General features: G+C 44.2%; 1 protein-coding gene across 2 annotated transcripts in view; it reads right to left on the minus strand.

The window, feature by feature from the left end:
- Positions 1-4,925: 4,925 nt before the first annotated feature.
- Positions 4,926-18,247, minus strand: part of ANXA13 (annexin A13) — a 52,698-nt gene continuing 39,376 nt past the window's right edge. For both annotated transcript variants that reach the window (XM_004469464.4, XM_004469463.5), the window contains 7 exons: positions 18,089-18,122; positions 17,904-17,983; positions 16,299-16,367; positions 15,786-15,887; positions 11,430-11,505; positions 9,254-9,366; positions 4,926-5,565 (listed from right to left, as the gene is read on the minus strand). In XM_004469464.4, the coding sequence (XP_004469521.2) occupies positions 5,446-5,565; positions 9,254-9,366; positions 11,430-11,505; positions 15,786-15,887; positions 16,299-16,367; positions 17,904-17,983; positions 18,089-18,122 (594 nt within the window). In that variant the 3' untranslated portion in view covers positions 4,926-5,445. The remainder of the gene's footprint in view (positions 5,566-9,253; positions 9,367-11,429; positions 11,506-15,785; positions 15,888-16,298; positions 16,368-17,903; positions 17,984-18,088; positions 18,123-18,247) is intronic.

An 18,247-nucleotide genomic window follows, 5' to 3' on the forward strand; every position in this document is an offset into this window, starting at 1 on the left:
GCACTGCATGTGGGCTAGCTCATCACAGGGACCAAGAGGCCCTGAGTTTGAACCCTGGACCTCCCATGTGGTAGGTGGACGCTCTATCAGTTGAGCCAAATATGCTTCCCATCATGTTTAGTTTAATGTAGATACAGATGGACACATAGATGTAGATATAGATAGGTAGATAATGTGTGTGGATATTTATAGATATGTGCATATGCAGATGAGTATATGCACTCACATTTCCTAGCTCTGTCCTCTGTGTGGGCCTAGAAGCAATGACACCTCAATTGCAACAAGCATACCCAGTGCTCACATCTTGGTTTCTACCACCATTCTCCAAAAAACGAACCAGTGTTTCTTGGAGAAATGAGGGGTTCTAGGGCAGGGGCAGGGAATGTACAAGATTAGCTGGGGCATCTTGTAGTGCCAGAAAGTAAGTGCATTAGTCCACCAAAGGCCCTAAAGAGTCCAACTCAAGGTTGCTTACTCACCAAAGTCAGTTGCCACATGTTGAAGCAAGATTGTTGCCAATCTCTGACTGGTCTCTGCCTTCCCTTCTGGGCTTCCACTTCCTCTTGAGGCCTAACTCCTTCCTAGTTTCAGCTGCAGGCTGGCACGGGGCTTGTTTCTCAGGGCTTCCTATATCAGTCTTAGCTCTCTTCCCAAGGTCAGCTGCAAGGTATCAGGCAAATAGTTCATCTCTCCCTGGGGCTTTCTCCTTTGGGCTTTCTGTCACATGGCAGGATAAAAAATGAAAGAGTTCTCTCTTTCATGTGTCTTTTTTATTACAGAAAGTAATAAAAACATGTTTTTCCATTTATATCAGACTCAGCAAGGGCGCAGGGACTCAAACCTGAGTCATGCCCACTGACATAGTCAAGTTGAAAGCCCTAATCTTAAGACGTAATTGAATCAAAGATACCTTAGCTGAATTTGATGCAACCAAAGGGTATCACATCCAGAAGAATAGATTAGTTTACAAACATAATCTTTTTCTTTTTAGGATTCATAAAATAATCTCATATTGCCACACTAAGGAATTGCTCAAAAAACAAAATGATGGAAGCCCATCAAAGGGACACAAGAACCAACTCAAAGAACTTCCAAGTGCCAAAGCTGAAATAATTTAAGAAACAAAATAAAAAACATAGTATTGGATTATAACCCCAAGTTTAAAAAATGTTTATCAGTCCTTCCTAATATAAACATTATTAAATAAATAAATAAATGGGAGAGAATACACAAACTCCCATACAGAAAAATTCCAATAACTTATGAAGATACTCCCTTTTAAAGGAGGTGGAGCATACAGCCCCATTCCTTAAGTGTGGGCTGCACACAATGACTTCCTTTTAAAAAGGATAGTGTGGAAAGACGGAAAAAAAATAGTAACTTTCCAGTGGAGAAACCTGACAAACACTACTTCAGTCAGGTGATCAAGGTCAAAATCATTAGTGCCAAGTCACGTTAACAGCATGAACCCTTGATATGATGAAATGAGAATGATACTTTACCTCTATGATCTTCCTCTCCCAAACCACTAACCCCAGTCTAACTAGGAGAAAAACACCAGACATGCTCAAATGGAAGGACATTCTACAAAATACCTGATTGGTACTCCTCAAAACTCTCAAGGTCATAAAAAAAAGGAAAGTCTGAGAAGCCATCTGTAGCCAAGAGGAACCTAAGAAGACATGACAACTGAATGTAATGTGGTTTCCTGGAGGGGATTGTGGCACAGAAAAAGGACATTAGGTAAAACTAAGGAAATCTGAATAAAACATGGACTTTAGTTAATAATATATCAATATTGGCTCATTAATTGTAAGAAATATACCAGACAATGTTAACGACAAAGGAAACTGGGATATACGGTAACTTTCTGTAATATTCTTGCAATTCTTCTGTAAATCTAAAATTTACAGAAATAAAATTTATTTTAAAAATACCCCTTCTGTCCTTTCCTTTCTCCTGACTCTACTGAAACTACCCCCCCAACCCACTCAAGGATTGAACCTGGGACCTCATACATGGGAAGCCCATGCTCAGCCACTGAGCTATACCTGCTCCCCTCGTTCCTAACTCTGTATCTCCCAACATGCTGGTCTAGACTCTATACCCTGGTCATACAAGAAATTGCGGTGACACAAAGAGGCAGCTTTGACATCTCTCTATTAGACGATGCAGCTCTTCCTTGTTGGCATGGAAAACTGGATATCATTTCCAATTTTCTGGTGCCCTTAATTCTGTGGCTTATCTAGTTTCTGGGGCTCACCTGAGACATTTTTATCGGTTCTACTATGGCTTGAGACATAGTTTGCTTGCAGTAGGGAGGAATCCTGTGCACTGGTCTCCTGCTGCTGAAGGAGACAAATGGCACATGGCTGGGCAAGGAACACATTGCCCCTGGCTGAGGACTTCTGATGAGAGTTCTTATGGGAGGGAAGGAGTTCTCGTGGGAGGAAGTTCTGGCATGAAGGAGGGCTTTCTTTCTTTCTTTTTTTTTTAAAAAGATTTATTTGTTTATTTATTTCTCTCCCCTTCCCCCCCCACCCCAGTTTTCTGTTCTCTGTGTCTATTTGCTGCGTCTTCCTCTTTGTCCGCTTCTGTTGTCGTTAGCGGCCTGGGAATCTGTGTCTCTTTTTATTGGGTCAGCTTGCTGCATCAGCTCTCCGTGTGTGTGGTGCCGGTTCTCCTTACAGGGCGCACTCCTTGTGCGTGGGGCTCCCCTACGCGGGGGTCACCCCTGCGTGGCATGGCACTCCTTGCGCGCAGCAGCACTGCGCATGGGCCAGCTGCACATGGGTCAAGGAGGCCCGGGGTTTGAACTGCGGATCTCCCATGTGGTAGACGGACGTCCTAACCACTGTGCCAAGTCCGCCGAGGAGGGCTTTCTTGTTGTGAGGGAGGCCCCAGGGTCAAGGGCATGGAAACTGGATTCTCTTTGGAATGTGATGAGAAACATTCAGGAGAAGCCAAGAGGGGCCCTTCCATGACTTGCTCAGCAAATTCTGGACAAAGCACTTGTGGCCTATGAGCTAGTATGGTGAAGAACACAGAGTCAGAAGGAGCTGGGTTTCAATTCTGACCCTAGCTAGCACTTCCTGGTTTGACCCTGGGCAAGTGACTTACTTTCTCAGCTTTAGCTTCAGTTTCCTCATCTGTGAAGTGGCCTATTGTGGAGATTGGGTTATGGCTGTAAATTCTGGGTATAATGTGTGGCACAGAGCAAATGCTCAATAAAAGACAGACATGACTAGATGGATTTTCTTTACCTGAGAAAATATATAGGAAATACCATCTGGTTCTTCTCTATGTGAATTATAGCCATCAACAATCTCAAATCATATCTGTTTTTTGTTTTGTTTTTTGTTTTTAGGAGGTACCAGGGATCGAACCTGGGGAGCAGGTTTGGGAAGCAGGTGCTTGACCATATTTGGGAAGCAGGTGCTCAATCACTTGAGCTACATTCACTTTCCTAAATTATATCTGTTTTAAATATATCTCTTTTCTGTCCTTTTTTTTTTTTTTAATTTCCTTTCTTATTCTTACTACAAGCTCAGATCCCAAGAACCTGTTGTTTTTTATTCTAATTTTAGATGCAAAGACCAGCTTTGGCAACAAATTAGTAAACATGAGGCTATCTTATCTTTGAGATTGCCTCTAGAAAGCTATTTTGTGTGTTTAATGCTCATAATGAAGACAATGACTTAATTTGTCGGTCACTATTTTATAGCTACTAAAAAGAAACACCATGACATCTATCCTTATACTAAGTGTTTGGACTATTTGCTACACATTGATTGCACCACCAAAATGATTTCCCAAGGCCCAAATGTGATCATGTCCATTACTCACTTAAAAATCTCCAGTCACAGCCATTGCCCAAAGCCCATTGTGAATATAATCCATACATACTTTTCAGCAGCCTCATAGCCTACCTTCTAACAATCTCCTTCCTATCACCACATTTATGTCCCGAGAGAAGACATTTCCCTACTTCTGGAACACGTCTTGTCCACTTATGCTTCCAAGCCTCTTCCAGGCCCTTCCTCCTTTGTTTTTCCAGAGAGCTTCTACTCATTCCTCAAAACTCTGCACAAATGCATCTCTCTGAGTGTTTCCCAGTTCCCCCAGGCAGAGCTGTGTGTTCCTTCTTCCTTGTCCAGGGTAGAGCCCTTTTCATTTCTTTATGAATGGACATCTGTCTAATGGAGACATTAGTCTCCATTACTGTCCTGGGGCTGCACTACCTAAAGTGTAGTCAGCATTCCATACACGTCTTTTTATCCCCAGAGCCCAGTGATTAGCAGATAGTAGGGAGTTAAGCAAGCAAATGAATAAAGACCTGTCACCAACTGCCAAGAAACACAGCACAGTTTCGGGAGTCAGTCAGCCCTGTAATGAAATCCCAATTCTATCGCTTGCAAATGAGTTTATCTGGGCTAATTAATGTCTCAGTTTCCTCATCTGATAAATGGGAATAATGTTAACCTCATAGGGTTGTTGGGAGAATTAAATATGAAATTATGCCACTTAGCAGTGCCATGCATAAATAAGCATCCAATGAATGGTAACTATGTATATTGAACCAAGGTGTCCACATTCCCTCTTATGTCTAACCATGCGCGGCTATAAGACGACCATCTTAGAACAGAGATTTCTCTCGGTATGGAGCCAACCCACTTGGAGTTAGACCACTGACCTCGATCTTATTGGCTCTGCACTTAACCCTAATTATATTTGAAATCAGACAGAAGCAGGTCAGATGTGTAGAGAAGCAAGAAAGACCAATTAAACCAGGTAGCAGATTGGTGAATATTATCCCTAGATCCTTTCACAAAGGCATTTCAATTGTTTCCTTGCTGCTAGCCTTGATTACCATCCTTGGGGATTATTAATAAAAGTAGCCGTTTGCATTTCCCAAGTATGTTTGAATTTCACATGCCATATATTTCCAGGCCAGGAGCCAAAACTAATGAACCCAGTCTTTGGAAAAGCAGCTGATAGAGGCATAACCCGCAACTTTAATTAACTTTGAGGCTTTGAAATTGAATCCACAAAAGGAAAATTAGTTAATTGGTTCACTCTTTACCCAAAATATACACACCCCTGGGTGATGCACAATCTTCTAAAAATGTTATTACAACTGAATAGTTTCTTCAAAAATTTCTGATTTCATTTGTGCTTAGGAGACATTCAGTTACCCTGCTAAAGGGGAGCGAAGAGGCAGCCCAGATACCTGCTAAGCAGCATTCCGGGGGACTTGCTCCAGCATATGGCGGCTGCTGCCCTTAGCTTAAACAGCTTAGCCTGGCTGCACTGATCAAACTGCCAAGGGAATAATCCCGGACTCTTGAGGGTCTTTTCGTGCTGGAGTCCCATTTGCAAATCTGGTTTGGCACAGGCTCTTGACAAAGGTGGGTCCTTGCTGGGCTGCTTCTGCTCTGGCTTGGCTCAGTGTAAGAGGGCCACCAGCAGTTTCTGGAAGTCCCCAGAGGTGTCGGAGCGAATCATGTCAGAGAGAGACTTCTGGTACTTCTCTTGAAACTTTACTTTTATCAACTGAAGGTCAATCTATAGGAGAAAGAACAGTAGCAACTGGGCAGGACATCTAGAGTGTTTACCATAAACAGTGGGCACTCTTCTAAGCGTTTTATACTCATTTGCCAATTTATACCTCCAGACAACCCTTTAAGGTAGGAACTATTGTTATTTCTATTTTGCAGGTGAGAAAAAGAAAGCTGAACTCAGGTCCCCAAAGTCCTCCATGCTGTCTTTGTGTGTCTCTAAGTGTGTTCCAGTAAAGTTTATTTATGGACACTGAAACTTGAAGTTCATATAATTTTTATGTGTTATGAAATGTTCTTTAAAAAAAAAATCTTTTCCAACTATTTAAAAATGACCTGTTCCTAGGTAGCAGGACTGTACAAAAGCAGGCAGTAGGCCAGATTTGGCCTGTAGGCCAGTTTGCTGACACCTGGTATAGGGTTAAAAACATTGTCAACAGAGAAATTTAAAGTTAAGCATTTTCTCTTGTACTCTCATCAGGAAGGGTATTAGTGCCAATCAACAAAATTCAAATCAATACCAATTTGTAGGATTTATGTTGAATCTAATTCATTGAAATCTTGAAAAACATAGGTGCTGTTGGTGGGGAGAGAATTCAGGAGGAAAACAAAAAGATTGCTCTGCCCTGCAAAATCTTACAACCTAGTAAGGAAGATAATACTTGTACCAGAAAAGAAAGCATTTCAGTTGAATATAGTGTCACTAAAGGAGCACAGAGCTGTCTTTCAGCATGAGATTTTGGGTTTAGATGCTAAATTACACTCCAGATGCAGAAAATCGGGCTCAGTTACTGACTCTTTTCTTTTGCCCAAATTCAAGGACTAAATAGAGGGAGGAAGGAAGGGAGGGAGAGAGAGAGAAAGAGACAAACAAACAGATAAACAGAGAGGAGAGAGAGAAGAGAAGATGGGGAAGATGGGAGAGCTAAAAGTTGTTAGCAGTAGATGCCCAACAGGAGAGAAACAACGAGAGGGGGATGGTCGGCAGCCCCTGCTCCCCGGTTTTGTGTGCTACACGTGGGAGTCAGGGCACTGGGGCTCTGTTCTAGTACTTACTGTGTGGCTCTGGGGGGTTAGGGGATACTACCAAACTCTATCTGGCGGGGACTGAAGGAAAATGCCCCACATCTGGAGATGACCCAGAGCATGTGGTCAGTGCTGACATGGGACAGAGCGTCTTTCAGTCAAACACTCCATAGCTCACGTTGGGGTGGCGTGAAGCCTCGCAAGGCGCTCTGATTGATCCAGACTCCTGGGGTTTTGAGTCCTTGGTTTGCTCTGCTGCCAGCCTGCCTCCTTTGGGTCCCGCGAGACCTCTCAGTGAGTTTGACTGAGGGTTGAGTTGCTAAGAGTCAAGAGAGAGAGAAACAGCGACCTGGAGAAAGGAAAAAAGAGTGATTCAAGGCAAGGGAGGAGAGAAAGAAGAGAACCAGCAGGAGAGTAGCAGAGAGAATGGAAAGGGAAAGAGGGAGGAGAAAGGAAAAGGGACTATAAGAGAGAAAGAAGAAGATGAGTAGTGGAGGAGGATGAAGAGGGGGAGGAGAACTTCCAGAAATAGAAATGGAAGAATTGTTTGGTTACTAAGCTAATGTCAGGTATTAAGGATTATTTATCAAAAAGCTGTGGATCAGATTTTGGGTTGGTATCTTTACTCCTTTATTTAACAGGTTTTAGAGGGAAGATGTCTGTGGTTTTCAAGTGCCCAGATCCCTTTTGTTCTCTGGTAAAGTGCCATTTTCTCATTATGTTGTAACCCCTCTGACTGTGGCCCTGTGTTCTGAGCATGAGCTGTAAATCTTGACAGCTGCTCCCAATCTTTTAGATACTCATCTCCCTATTCTTTCCTCTTATATTCAAGCATTCTCAACGTGGAGCCCATATTGCCCCCAAGGGGGCAAAAACTGGTTTTGGGTGGACAAAAGTATCCTACTCTTTACCTCTCTCTCTTTGTATTTTTCTCTCTCTCTCTTTATCTATCTAACCATCTATCATCTATCTATCTAGATATATAAAGAAAAAAGTCTAAAAAGACTTGTGGGATTAGTACCAAGTGCCAACTAGTGATGCATTTGGAAAAAGACCTAGACCAAAAGGGGGAAATATTAAATACAAGAGAGTTTTTAATGGCAAAGATATTCCAAAGTGAGTTGGGTGGTCATTCCAGAGGTAAGGCTTATGCACATCTCAGGAGGCTCTCACTGACTGCCACAGTAAACAGTGCCTCAAGCAGAGGTGCTCCTGAGGGCTCTAGAGACATCTAGATACTATCAACAGGGCAGACAACCTCAGGAAATCAGCACCCCATCAACAGGTCTTACCTTGGAACGTATGGTAACCTATCTCCCCAATGTATCAGAGTTAGACTCATTTATAATTTTCCTACATATGGTTCTTCTACTCCTTTTATTTGAACTTATAATTGGCACTATAACCATGAAATATATGTACCAGAGACTTAAATCTTCCAGCTGTTCATATGCTGGTTGAACCCTGAATCTCCACAGAGCTGTTGCCAACACCTACTCTATAGTTCATTGGTCTCGCCCAGGACAACTAACAAAAGGATGATGATGGACAATGCCCATCCCCAAAACAGAGAGTACCTGCAACTCAAGTAAGACAGTTCCATCCATCTGCCCCATGGGCTCTAAGTCCCCTCTCAATCAGAAGGAGAGTGGGCATCACCATCCCCAAATCCTCAAGACTGAGGAACAAACAAACATAAGGGTGGAATGCAACTATGGACTAAAGTAGACCTATAAGCAATGGAAGAACTTGTAACATTGATATAAAGATAGTGGTCACTGGAGGTTCTGAGAGGAGGGGAGGGAAGAATAGGTATAGCATGGGGCATTTTGGGGACGTTGGAATTGTTCTGTGTGACATTGCAATGACAGATACAAGCCATTATACATTTTGTCAAAACCTATAAAATTGTGTGGTGCAAAGTAAAAACCATAATGTAAACTATAGACCATGCTTAGTAGCAATGCTTCAATATGTGTTCATCAGTTGGAACAAATGTACTGGGAATTAAACCCAGGACCTCGTACATGGGAAGAAGGTGCTTGACCACTTGAGCTACATCTGCTCCTGTCCCCTATATATTTTTGATGAAACACTTATGTAAACTAAAGCTCCTTTAAAAATAAAGAAAAATAAGTAAATAAAAAATAAAAAGGCTCCTGGGGGGAGTGGGAGGGCAAAAATGAAAAGAAGGTTGAGAAACACTGCCTTAAACTCAGGTGTTTCTTGCGCAAAATTAGGCTTCTGCGGTGTATTCAATTAAATAGAACCCTAGCTTAGGTGTTGGGAAATCATGTGTTTATTGCCCCTGCTGCTGGGTGACCCCGCAGTCCTTAATCTTTCAGTGTCTGTCCTTTGGCTTCCTTAAAATGGAGCCGAGCACAGGCTTCGCCACCTCTCAGAGGCCCCACAAGGTCCCCCTACACGCCGCCTCCAGCTCTCTGGAGGCACGGATGACAAAAATAGAAGCAATTATCATTATTGTACTTTTATAAAAAGAAACAGATGGAAGCATAGCTCAACGTCTTCTACAAATTCTGGGAAGGCAAGGACCGTCTCAGTTTTACTTTCCTCCCTAAATAGGCCCTTAATAAAAATGCTTTGTTGACGACATCAGTGATGGATAAAAGAGAAGTTCCATCCCACCTCTAGGGACTGGAGTGTCTTACCTCTGCTCTGGTCACGATGATGTCAATTAGCCTCTTCTCATCGGTCCCTGCTCCCTTCATGGACTTGTACAGACGCTCAGCAAAATAGCTCTCGCGGTCCCGGGCACACCTCACTGGGCAGGATGGAAGGAACAGAGAATGTGAGGGTTTTACATTTTATTGAATAGCATGGAGACCCTCAGAAGGAACAGAGGTGATTCAGAGTGTCACCTGGCCGCTCCTGAAGCTACTTACTTGCGTGGCAGATGTTTGGAGGGAGCTGACTTTACCCTATTGTGTAATGGGGTCTGGAAGATTCCCCCCGGGTTAGGGCACTAGAGCTTGACCCCAGAGCCGGGTAAAAGCATTTCAGACAAATAAGAACCTAGCTTGGCCCTGAAGACCCTATGGAGGAGGGGGCTGCAGCCACCCTCAGGCTCTCCCTGCGAAGTTCATGATTCTCACCAGCCGAAATATCTAAGGGAAATCGTGGATGCTTGGAGTCGGGTCCTGAATTGAAATACACATTGGCTGGGCAGCAACTTGCTGCAGTAAAACATCATCTTGAAGATTTACTCTGTTGGACTGTGGCCCATTTTCCTGTGCTAAACAACCTCACTACCCTTCGTTTTTCCTTGTTGGGTTTGTTTTCCGAGCTGCATCTCTGAATCATTTCCAAGTCCCCTGTAATCATTTTAGTTTGTGAGCTGGGATGTGGGCTTGAGGAAAAGTTTGATCCTTTCTACAGATCACCTTCCTAGGCTGCTGACATTTCCTCTTTTCTGGCCTGCCCTGTGCTTGCCAGCTCTGATCTAATCCACCAATGGAGGAAGCCTGGTGCCTATTCATCAACCAGGTGAATGCCCTGGGCATTCATCATTATTCCTCTCCCCTCCATCCAGGAATACTGATCCATCATGACTGACACTTTGAGGGAATGAACCCTGTACTCTTAGGTTGTTGACAGTCCTCCAGAGCACTTAAAATCATTTGAGGTTGGTGGTTAATACCTAATGAATTCAGCATATGGGTGGAAGGTATGTCCTTAATAGTGGAGACCCTTGTAATTTCCTGTGCGGCTGATGCTGGGGAGCAAGGAGGAGGATGGGAGCAGGGCAGCAGAGAGTAGGGGGGATGCCTGGAGCCCTGCAGGCCTCGTGTGTGTCTCCAGTGAGGGGGGGGGGGTAACCCTGGGGATGTGCAGGTCTCCGTACATCTTGGTAGAGGTCCTGCCAATCTGATGCCAAATGAGGAATGGGTGAAAGAAAATGAATTGCTGACATTGTTCTGAAAAAATTGTTTTTTGGCAGCTCGACCACATTTTTTAACTTCCAGGACTGCTTTTTCTGTTCTTCCTCTTCTTCTAGGGATACACCTCTCCATTTCTTGCGCCATTTGGGATGGTGCTCTGGGCTCCTCACAGCAGGAGTGTGGACAATGGACAATGCCTTCATTCCAGGCTTGCACAAAGGAGAAACCAGTCTGCCAAACACAGCCCATTGCCCATCTCTCTGCTATTTCCTGCCTATGGGCAAAACCTGGAGAGAAGCTCCTGGTGTTTGCTTGGTGCGGTCACAATCTCTCTTTCCAAACAGACTTCATTCTTTCCAAATGTTTTAGGGAACCAAACAAGAAAACCCTCAAGCTATCAAGCTATGGAAAAATGCATTCATGGATCCTAAACTTGAGTATTTTGTCAATGTCATATGAACCACATTCTGGACGGTGGTTCTGGTTGTTAATGGATGCTCTCAGGGACCCGTGATCTTAGTGGGACTGTATGGACACTAAGGTGTACGACCCAGATCCCTGACCAAGCACTCATTCCTCTGAGGATCGCCTGCTCACTGCTCATAGCTGAGTCTCTCCAGGAATCACCCTCCTCAGGAGGAAGTTGCCTTGCCCAGAGATACATTTACTCCCTGGGTACAGCCAGAATCCAGTGTCTTGCTGATGTGGGGTAGAACGACCTGCCCCCCTTGCCTTGGCTTTGGACACCCCAGCCTCAGCGCTCCCTGTGAGACAGGCAAAGCTGCAAGTATACTGCATTCAACCTCTCTCTTTCCCAAGGTTGCTTAGACGTGGTACTCTCTAAGACGTGGTACTTTCCCAAAACTTTCTGGATGCAAACCTCTCTTTATGAGTCTGTTTCCAGCCCCCCTATTCTACGACGGAGACTCTCCTAACTTTACTTTACCGAGAGTTAAATAGGCCTTCTGCAGATCTCCCGATGTTTCTTCTTCAATGGACGCTTCGATGTCTTTGCCGATGAGCTAGAGAAGCAACCAAAGTCCAGCTGTTAGCTCAGGTTTTGTTTTTGGCCTTGGTGCTCTTGGGGTTATTTCTTTACAGAAAGCCCCAAGCTCTTCCATATTTAATCCTGTGGCTCTAAGGAATTCCTATCCTTAATGCCTTGTAGGGTTGGGGGTGGTTGTCCCCCAATTAAGAGGGACTTCTCAGCATGGAGAAGTTAGTCCAGATTTGACCCCTAACGGGTCTGACCCCAGGCCATGATACTCTCTTGGCCCCAGTTTCCTCATCTGTAAAATTCAGATAATAAAAAATAATTAACAGTTGCCAGAGCAATAATTCTTTAAATTTATATAGTTTTTTAGTTTCCAACATGTTTTTAAAAGCATAATCTCATTTCATCCTCTCCAGTTCCACTTTTCTAGGAGGTTGTGGTTATTATAATCTTACTTGCACCTCCTTCATCTCCCTTGCCTGGAACTGGGGGACTCAGTTGCCTACAGTTTGGGTGAAACAAGTGAAGGCTGTGAAGTTCATGACAATAACTTGGTCTAACTTTCCTGATCAAATGGTCTGGATGAAGGGGGTGGGGGGAGGGAGGGAGGCCGGAGGCAGGGAGGGCTGACCATATCAAAATGCCACTTTCCTTCACTGTGGATGATGCCAAATGCTCATATGCTCACCACTGGCTCACAGATTGCTCTGTATTGGTGTGACATATTGTGTTCCTTTTAAAATATTTACAGGCACAGAAGTTTAGAGTAAATTGTGACTCTGCTTAACACAAATACTGCTTGGGCCAAGCTCAGGGCAGGCAAATAAAGAGAAAGAGCTCTCTGCTGGGTTTGGAGAAATGTTGTTAAGCATTAGAAATACTGAAACTTTTTTCTTAGAAATCATCTTTTGAGGATATGACATAATTGATTCTATAAATAATTGGGGCCCTTTGAGTACACATCAGTGGAGCTTTATGTAGTTTACTTAGAAAATCCATGTCAACAAAACCTGCTTTGTGCGGGGAGGAGGATCCTGGTTGGGGGATCTCTGAGCCATTGCTTGCCTGTCCAGAGGCTCAGAAGTGTGGGAAGGAGTAGACTGGGGGTGGGGTAGGGGAGGTGTTTCTGTCCTGTGTCTTCCTTAGCTGTCCTCAGCCTATCTTGAGTTTCAGGAGGGAGCTGGTTTTTCAGGAGGGACCAGATTCACTTTTTCATCAACAGGGCTCTTGTTCTGTAGACTGAGATCACATTTCAAGGGGACATCTTGTTCATACAGATCTGCCTTTACTCAAATAGCCTCCTATTAAACCGCTTTCTGTTTCTATTGTTACTGCTGGGCCAGACCATATTTTTTCAGTGTTCTGTCCTCTCAGCCTACAAAACAGATGAAAACAGAGGAGCACAGCTGGTGGTGGGGGTGAGCTCCTGCCCCAGCCCTAGGCATCGACACCATGGCTAGACCTTCTCAGGACCTCTTCATTACACAACTCCAGGGGGCACCATTCATTCCATGCAAAGTGAACCGTGCTTGCTGGAGTTTGGCAAGGAGGTGGTACTGCACCTTTTCTCTACCTACCTCCTGCCCACAGCCCCTTCCTGGTAGCCACCAAAGCACCTCCATGGCCCCAGGGAGCACAATTTGAAAAACAACTGACTGGCCCATGCTCTTGGGACCCTCCATTGAGAATGGCAAGTTTTTCACTTCTGTTACTGGAACACTTAATTCTTAGGGAGTTCTTTGGGCAGAATCAGGTTTTCTGATCACAGTTCCAGAACACACTCCCAGGGTGGATTCCAAACAAGCCCCGAAGGCCTCTGGCTAAACAGGTAACAATGCCTGTAGGGAGGTTATTGGAAGAATAGGGGAGACATTTCTTTATTTGAAAAACAATTTCCCCAGACTGACTGCATGCCCACAGCAGACAGACATATGCATTCTGCCTTTGACAACAGCAGTTAAGGGCTTAGGAAGGGAGCGAAGCATTGAGGAGGGTGTTGGAGTAGCAGTGATGTTGGCTTGTGGGTATATATACCTATGACACATGCTGACCTCTGTTTGGGACCTTAGTTAGGCTTTATAAGGGTAACATATACTTTTATATTTGGTAAAATTTGGGACTAATGTAATAATTTTGCATTATGCAGGAGATTGGGGTCTCTCTGTTACTTGAATTGGGATTGCTGAGAGCATCAGTGGGTAAAACTCAGTCTTAGAGAACAAATAAAGGGTAAAGCATGAGTTCTGGTGCCCCAAATTCAAATTCAATGCTATGCCAGGGCAGCCTATGCCACATAATACACTGCAATGATCTCGCGCTAGCATCCTACTGCTTTTCGTCAGAGACCATCAGAAGACGTATAGAACCAAGAGCAAGGAGAACTCTAAAAGCAATGATAAAAATCAAGATAAATGATGTTAAATCAAGATTATTGGGACAGATGAAAAGGTAATCTTTTAGAGTTGGTTTCATGTAAAGAATAATCAAATCAATAGATTACCTTGTCCATTTGAGATTTAGCTCTGGTTTTGACATTGTTGGTTCACATAGGAAGTCTCCAATAAGAACAGCTGACACTTAATTTAACACCTACTACATGCCAGGTAGTGCCTAAGTGTTTACATCTCTTCATCCAATCCATACAAACATGCTATGAAGTAGGCACCATTAACCCTATTTTACAGGTGGGAAAGTAGTACCAAACCCTTAATAACTTGTTCAAGGTCACACAGTTAGTAGTCCAGAGCAGACTTATTAAACTTTAGTGTGCATCAGAATCACCTGGAAGACTCATTAAAACACAGATTGCAGGACCCCACACCCAGGGAATCTGATACAGTAGGTCTGGGGTGGGGCCTGAGATTTCGCATTTCTAACATTTCTCAAGTGCTGCTGCTACTGCTGTTTCAGTATCAACTCTGAGAACTGTTGGCCTGGAGTACACACACAGACCCACACACTCGCTTGCACATATGTGTGTTTCTATTGTGATCGCCAGTGACAGCCATCCTAGAAGCTCCAGTCATGGCCCCAGTCATGGGAGAAGAGGGTCATGGGGAAGTCCTCTAGCTCAGAGACTGCACAGCTTCAGGCATGGGGACCAGGGGAGTGCAGGGTCCGCTGCCTTTGATCATGATTCTGGGCACGATTTGAAAGTGGAGGGCCCTAAAGGCTTATATACAGTACTGATAACATTCCAAAACATGATTGTCTTTTCATCTGCTGGCAACACATGGGAAACACTCTTCGGAACGAGGAGCGGCCAGCTCCAGCCGAGGTAGGAGCGCGGGCTGGGAGACTTGGAGTCCTCATCCACTCTCTGCTACCGACTTGCTGTGTGGTCCTGATACGTTACAGATGGTTTCTCACTCCTAACATGTTGAGTTTCCTTGTCCAGAAGTTCTGGATCACAATAGCTGTTCATTCTCCATTGGGGTTACAGCCTTGTTGTGAAGGTGAAACGAGATGCAGGGCATAGAAGTGCTTTGAATGGTTAAAAAGCACTCTACAAATATAAAATAGGAGACCCCCCAAAAATCTGATATTCCACTAAAGGCTCCTTGAAATGAAAGGCTGCTTTTCATGGGAGGATTTACCACAGAGTGCCTTGAAATAGCTAAGCCATTTAGTTAGATTAAAAATATCATTAGGTTAAAAATATATATCTGCACATCCTCTCAAGAACATGTCTCTGAAGTACATCACAACCATCTTGAGAGTGAGAGACCCTGTTTGCCCAACTGTAACTAGGGGTAATAAGACTTGCAAACATCTATATGCTGGCCACATGCTTTTCTGAGTTTTTTGTATTTATCTTATTTCACTCTTAAAATAACCCTATGAGGGTGTGATGATGATCGTGTTCCTGTTTCCCAAATGGGGAAACTGAGGCATGGGGCGGGTAGGCCACTTGCCGGTGGTAGAAGCAGGATTTGAACCTGACCCTTGGACCCTTGGACTTCACTCCTAAGCACAAGGCTCCTCGGCCTTCCTAGGCCTGTTGTAAAGCAGGGTTTCTCAGCCTTGGCACTTCATCTGGGGCCACAGCACTCTGCATTTGGGGGCTGCCCTCTGCCTTGTAGGATGTTTAGCAGCATCCCTGACCTCTACCCACTAGATGCCAGAAGCAAACTCCCTGCGGCCGCCCTCCCACGCCTATCAGTTGTGACACTCGAAAATGACTCTGGACATTATGAAATGTTCCCTGAGGGGCAAACTCATGCCCGGGTGAGAGCCAGCATAGCACTGTTGTAAAGGATCCCACCCTTTGCCACAGGTTTCTCTGCTTCCCAGCACTTGCTTACTTACAACTTGATAGGCTTGGAAGGTGGCTCGTAACTGTTTGTAGCTCCTCTTGGCCAGGACTTCACTGAAGGCAAGTTCATCCGTGCCCCAGCGGCCTTCCCCTGCCTCAAGCACCAAATACAAACATTTTGAAAAAGGATTTTGCAAAAAGACTGAATACACAGTGCTGTGAGCATGTCCCACCTGACCTTTCGTAGGAAATTATAAAATATGCTCTGAAGAGAAGTCAAATCAATGCATTAAGAACTTTAAGCGTCTAACCCATGAGTATACTTTTACATATTTATTTGTATTGTTTCTATCCTCCCTTGTTCCAAAATGGATCTGAGGTGGTTAACCCAGAGCATAAGAAAAGAAACAATTCTTTTAGACTGTATACATGAAAAATATTTTAAAGATCTAAATATATTTTCATTTCTTAAAGATTACATTTATTTCCTAAATAGCCCTTGTTCACATGAAATAAAGAAACATGCTAATTAAAATTTTTTTTTTGCTGAGACATCCCACACTTACATCATACAGATCTTTGGCATCCTGACCAGCTAAATCTTTGTCAACATCATCTCCTTCATCACGATTAGCCTAGAAAAATTGATGTATTGTTAATAACTTGAGTTCCTGCTTGACCACCGAAAACCGAAAGAGTCAGTCACTGGGTGATTTCAGAGGGGGGTGGCCTGAAGCCCCATTCAGCCTGGCAAAGTGTCAACGCCTGCTCTTTGCTGCCATCTTTTGGGCATGGCTGATAAACAGAGTAACTCCTGTGGCAACCCTTTTTGTTTTTTTGGTTGTGGCAGAAACCAGGGTCACCGACAAAACCCATCATCCCCTAAGCAGGCTGGAAGCAGCCTCAAGATGTTCCCTAAAGTGAGTCCCTTGGGAAGCAAAGAATCTTTCTTCCAAAATATCACATTTCTCCATTCAGGGTTCCAGGGCTGAAGAACCCTGAGAGCTGGTCGTGAAAGGCTTTCCTGGAGTCTAATCTAAGCCCTTTGTGGTAGGCAGAATTCTAAGATGACCCCCAATGACTCATGTTCTTGGATAATCCCCTCCCCTTGAGTGTGGACAAAGCCTGGGGATATGATGAGCTATTACCCCCATGCTATGTTACATGCAGATGCAATTAAGGTCCCTAGTCAGTTGAGTTCATCAAAAGGGAGAGTATCTTGGGTGGGTCTGACCCAATCAGGTGAGATTTTGAAAGTGGAATCTAGAAGTCAGGAGTGGAAGAAGGCAGAGAGATGCCTTCTGCTGGCCTGGAAGAAAGCAAGCAGTCTGTTGCGAACTGCCTATGGAGGCCACCTGGCAAAGAACTGCGGGTGGCCTCTAGGAGCTGAGAGTGGTCTCTGTCTGACAGTCAGCAAGAAAACAGGGACCTCCGCACTATAACTACAGGGAAATGAGTTTTGCTAACAACCAGTGAGCTTGGAAGAAGGCCTTGAGTCTTAGAAGAGAACTGTAGCCCTGGCTAACAATTTGCTTTCAGCCTGATAAGACCCTGAACAAAGGACCCCTGACCCAGGGAATATGTGTGGCTTGAGTTGCTTAGTTTGAGGAAATTGTTACACAGCAATAGAAAGTTAATGCATCCTTTCTAAAGGCAGCTGAAGCCCATTCTCATTTTTTTCCAGGTTGAGCTGAGTCTATCCACATTGGGAAAAATACAACAGAGGAAGCACACAAAGCTTGTAAAGATGGGTGTGTTTGGTGAGAATACAGATGCTAATTGGGCTGCTCTGCATGCCCTGCTTTCCTAGGCCTAGACTTGGGTGAATCCTGGAAGTAAGTGCAGAGCTGTGTTATGAAAAGGTCAGATGGTCTGGCTCTTGCTCCTGGGCTGTGCTTTACTGGCTGTGTGAACCTGGGAGGGTGACGCACCCTCTCTCGCCTGAGCGTCCTCATTGGCAAAATGAGGCAGCAATGCTTAATGCGATGATTCGTTAACTTAAAGGAATCACAAACTTCAAAGGAGCAGGCTGATGGAGCAGGGGCTCCACATATAAAACATTTTAAAATAAAAGATGCAGGTTCTCTGTACATGGCCATTTTTATCATGGCATCATAGTGCAATGGCTGTTTCCCAAGGTCATAAAATGGGAGAGACCCCTTTCCTCTTACCTGTAACAGGGACACCAGAATTTTCCTTAGGTTTCCACTTGTATCATCTTTGACATCTGATTCAAGGCTCTTGTCAAATACTTTTGAGGAAGGAAAAAGGTGGGAAGAAAGCAGAATATTTATTTTCCTGGAGGTATTTCGAAATGAGCAGTTTTTAACCAGAGTCAGAACAGATGGTCACTTACGCCTTTGGTAGGCCTCTTTAATGGCGACGATTTCCTAGGAAAGTAATAAAAAGAAAATGAGTCAGTGCTCCAAGGAGGGGTCAATCAATAAGAGACACAGAGACCTACAGGGGGAAGGGACAGAGCCTGTCTCTGGACATGGGATGGCTTCACAGCTTC

Source organism: Dasypus novemcinctus, chromosome 14 (assembly GCF_030445035.2).
Source record: "Dasypus novemcinctus isolate mDasNov1 chromosome 14, mDasNov1.1.hap2, whole genome shotgun sequence".
NCBI lineage: Eukaryota > Metazoa > Chordata > Mammalia > Cingulata > Dasypodidae > Dasypus > Dasypus novemcinctus.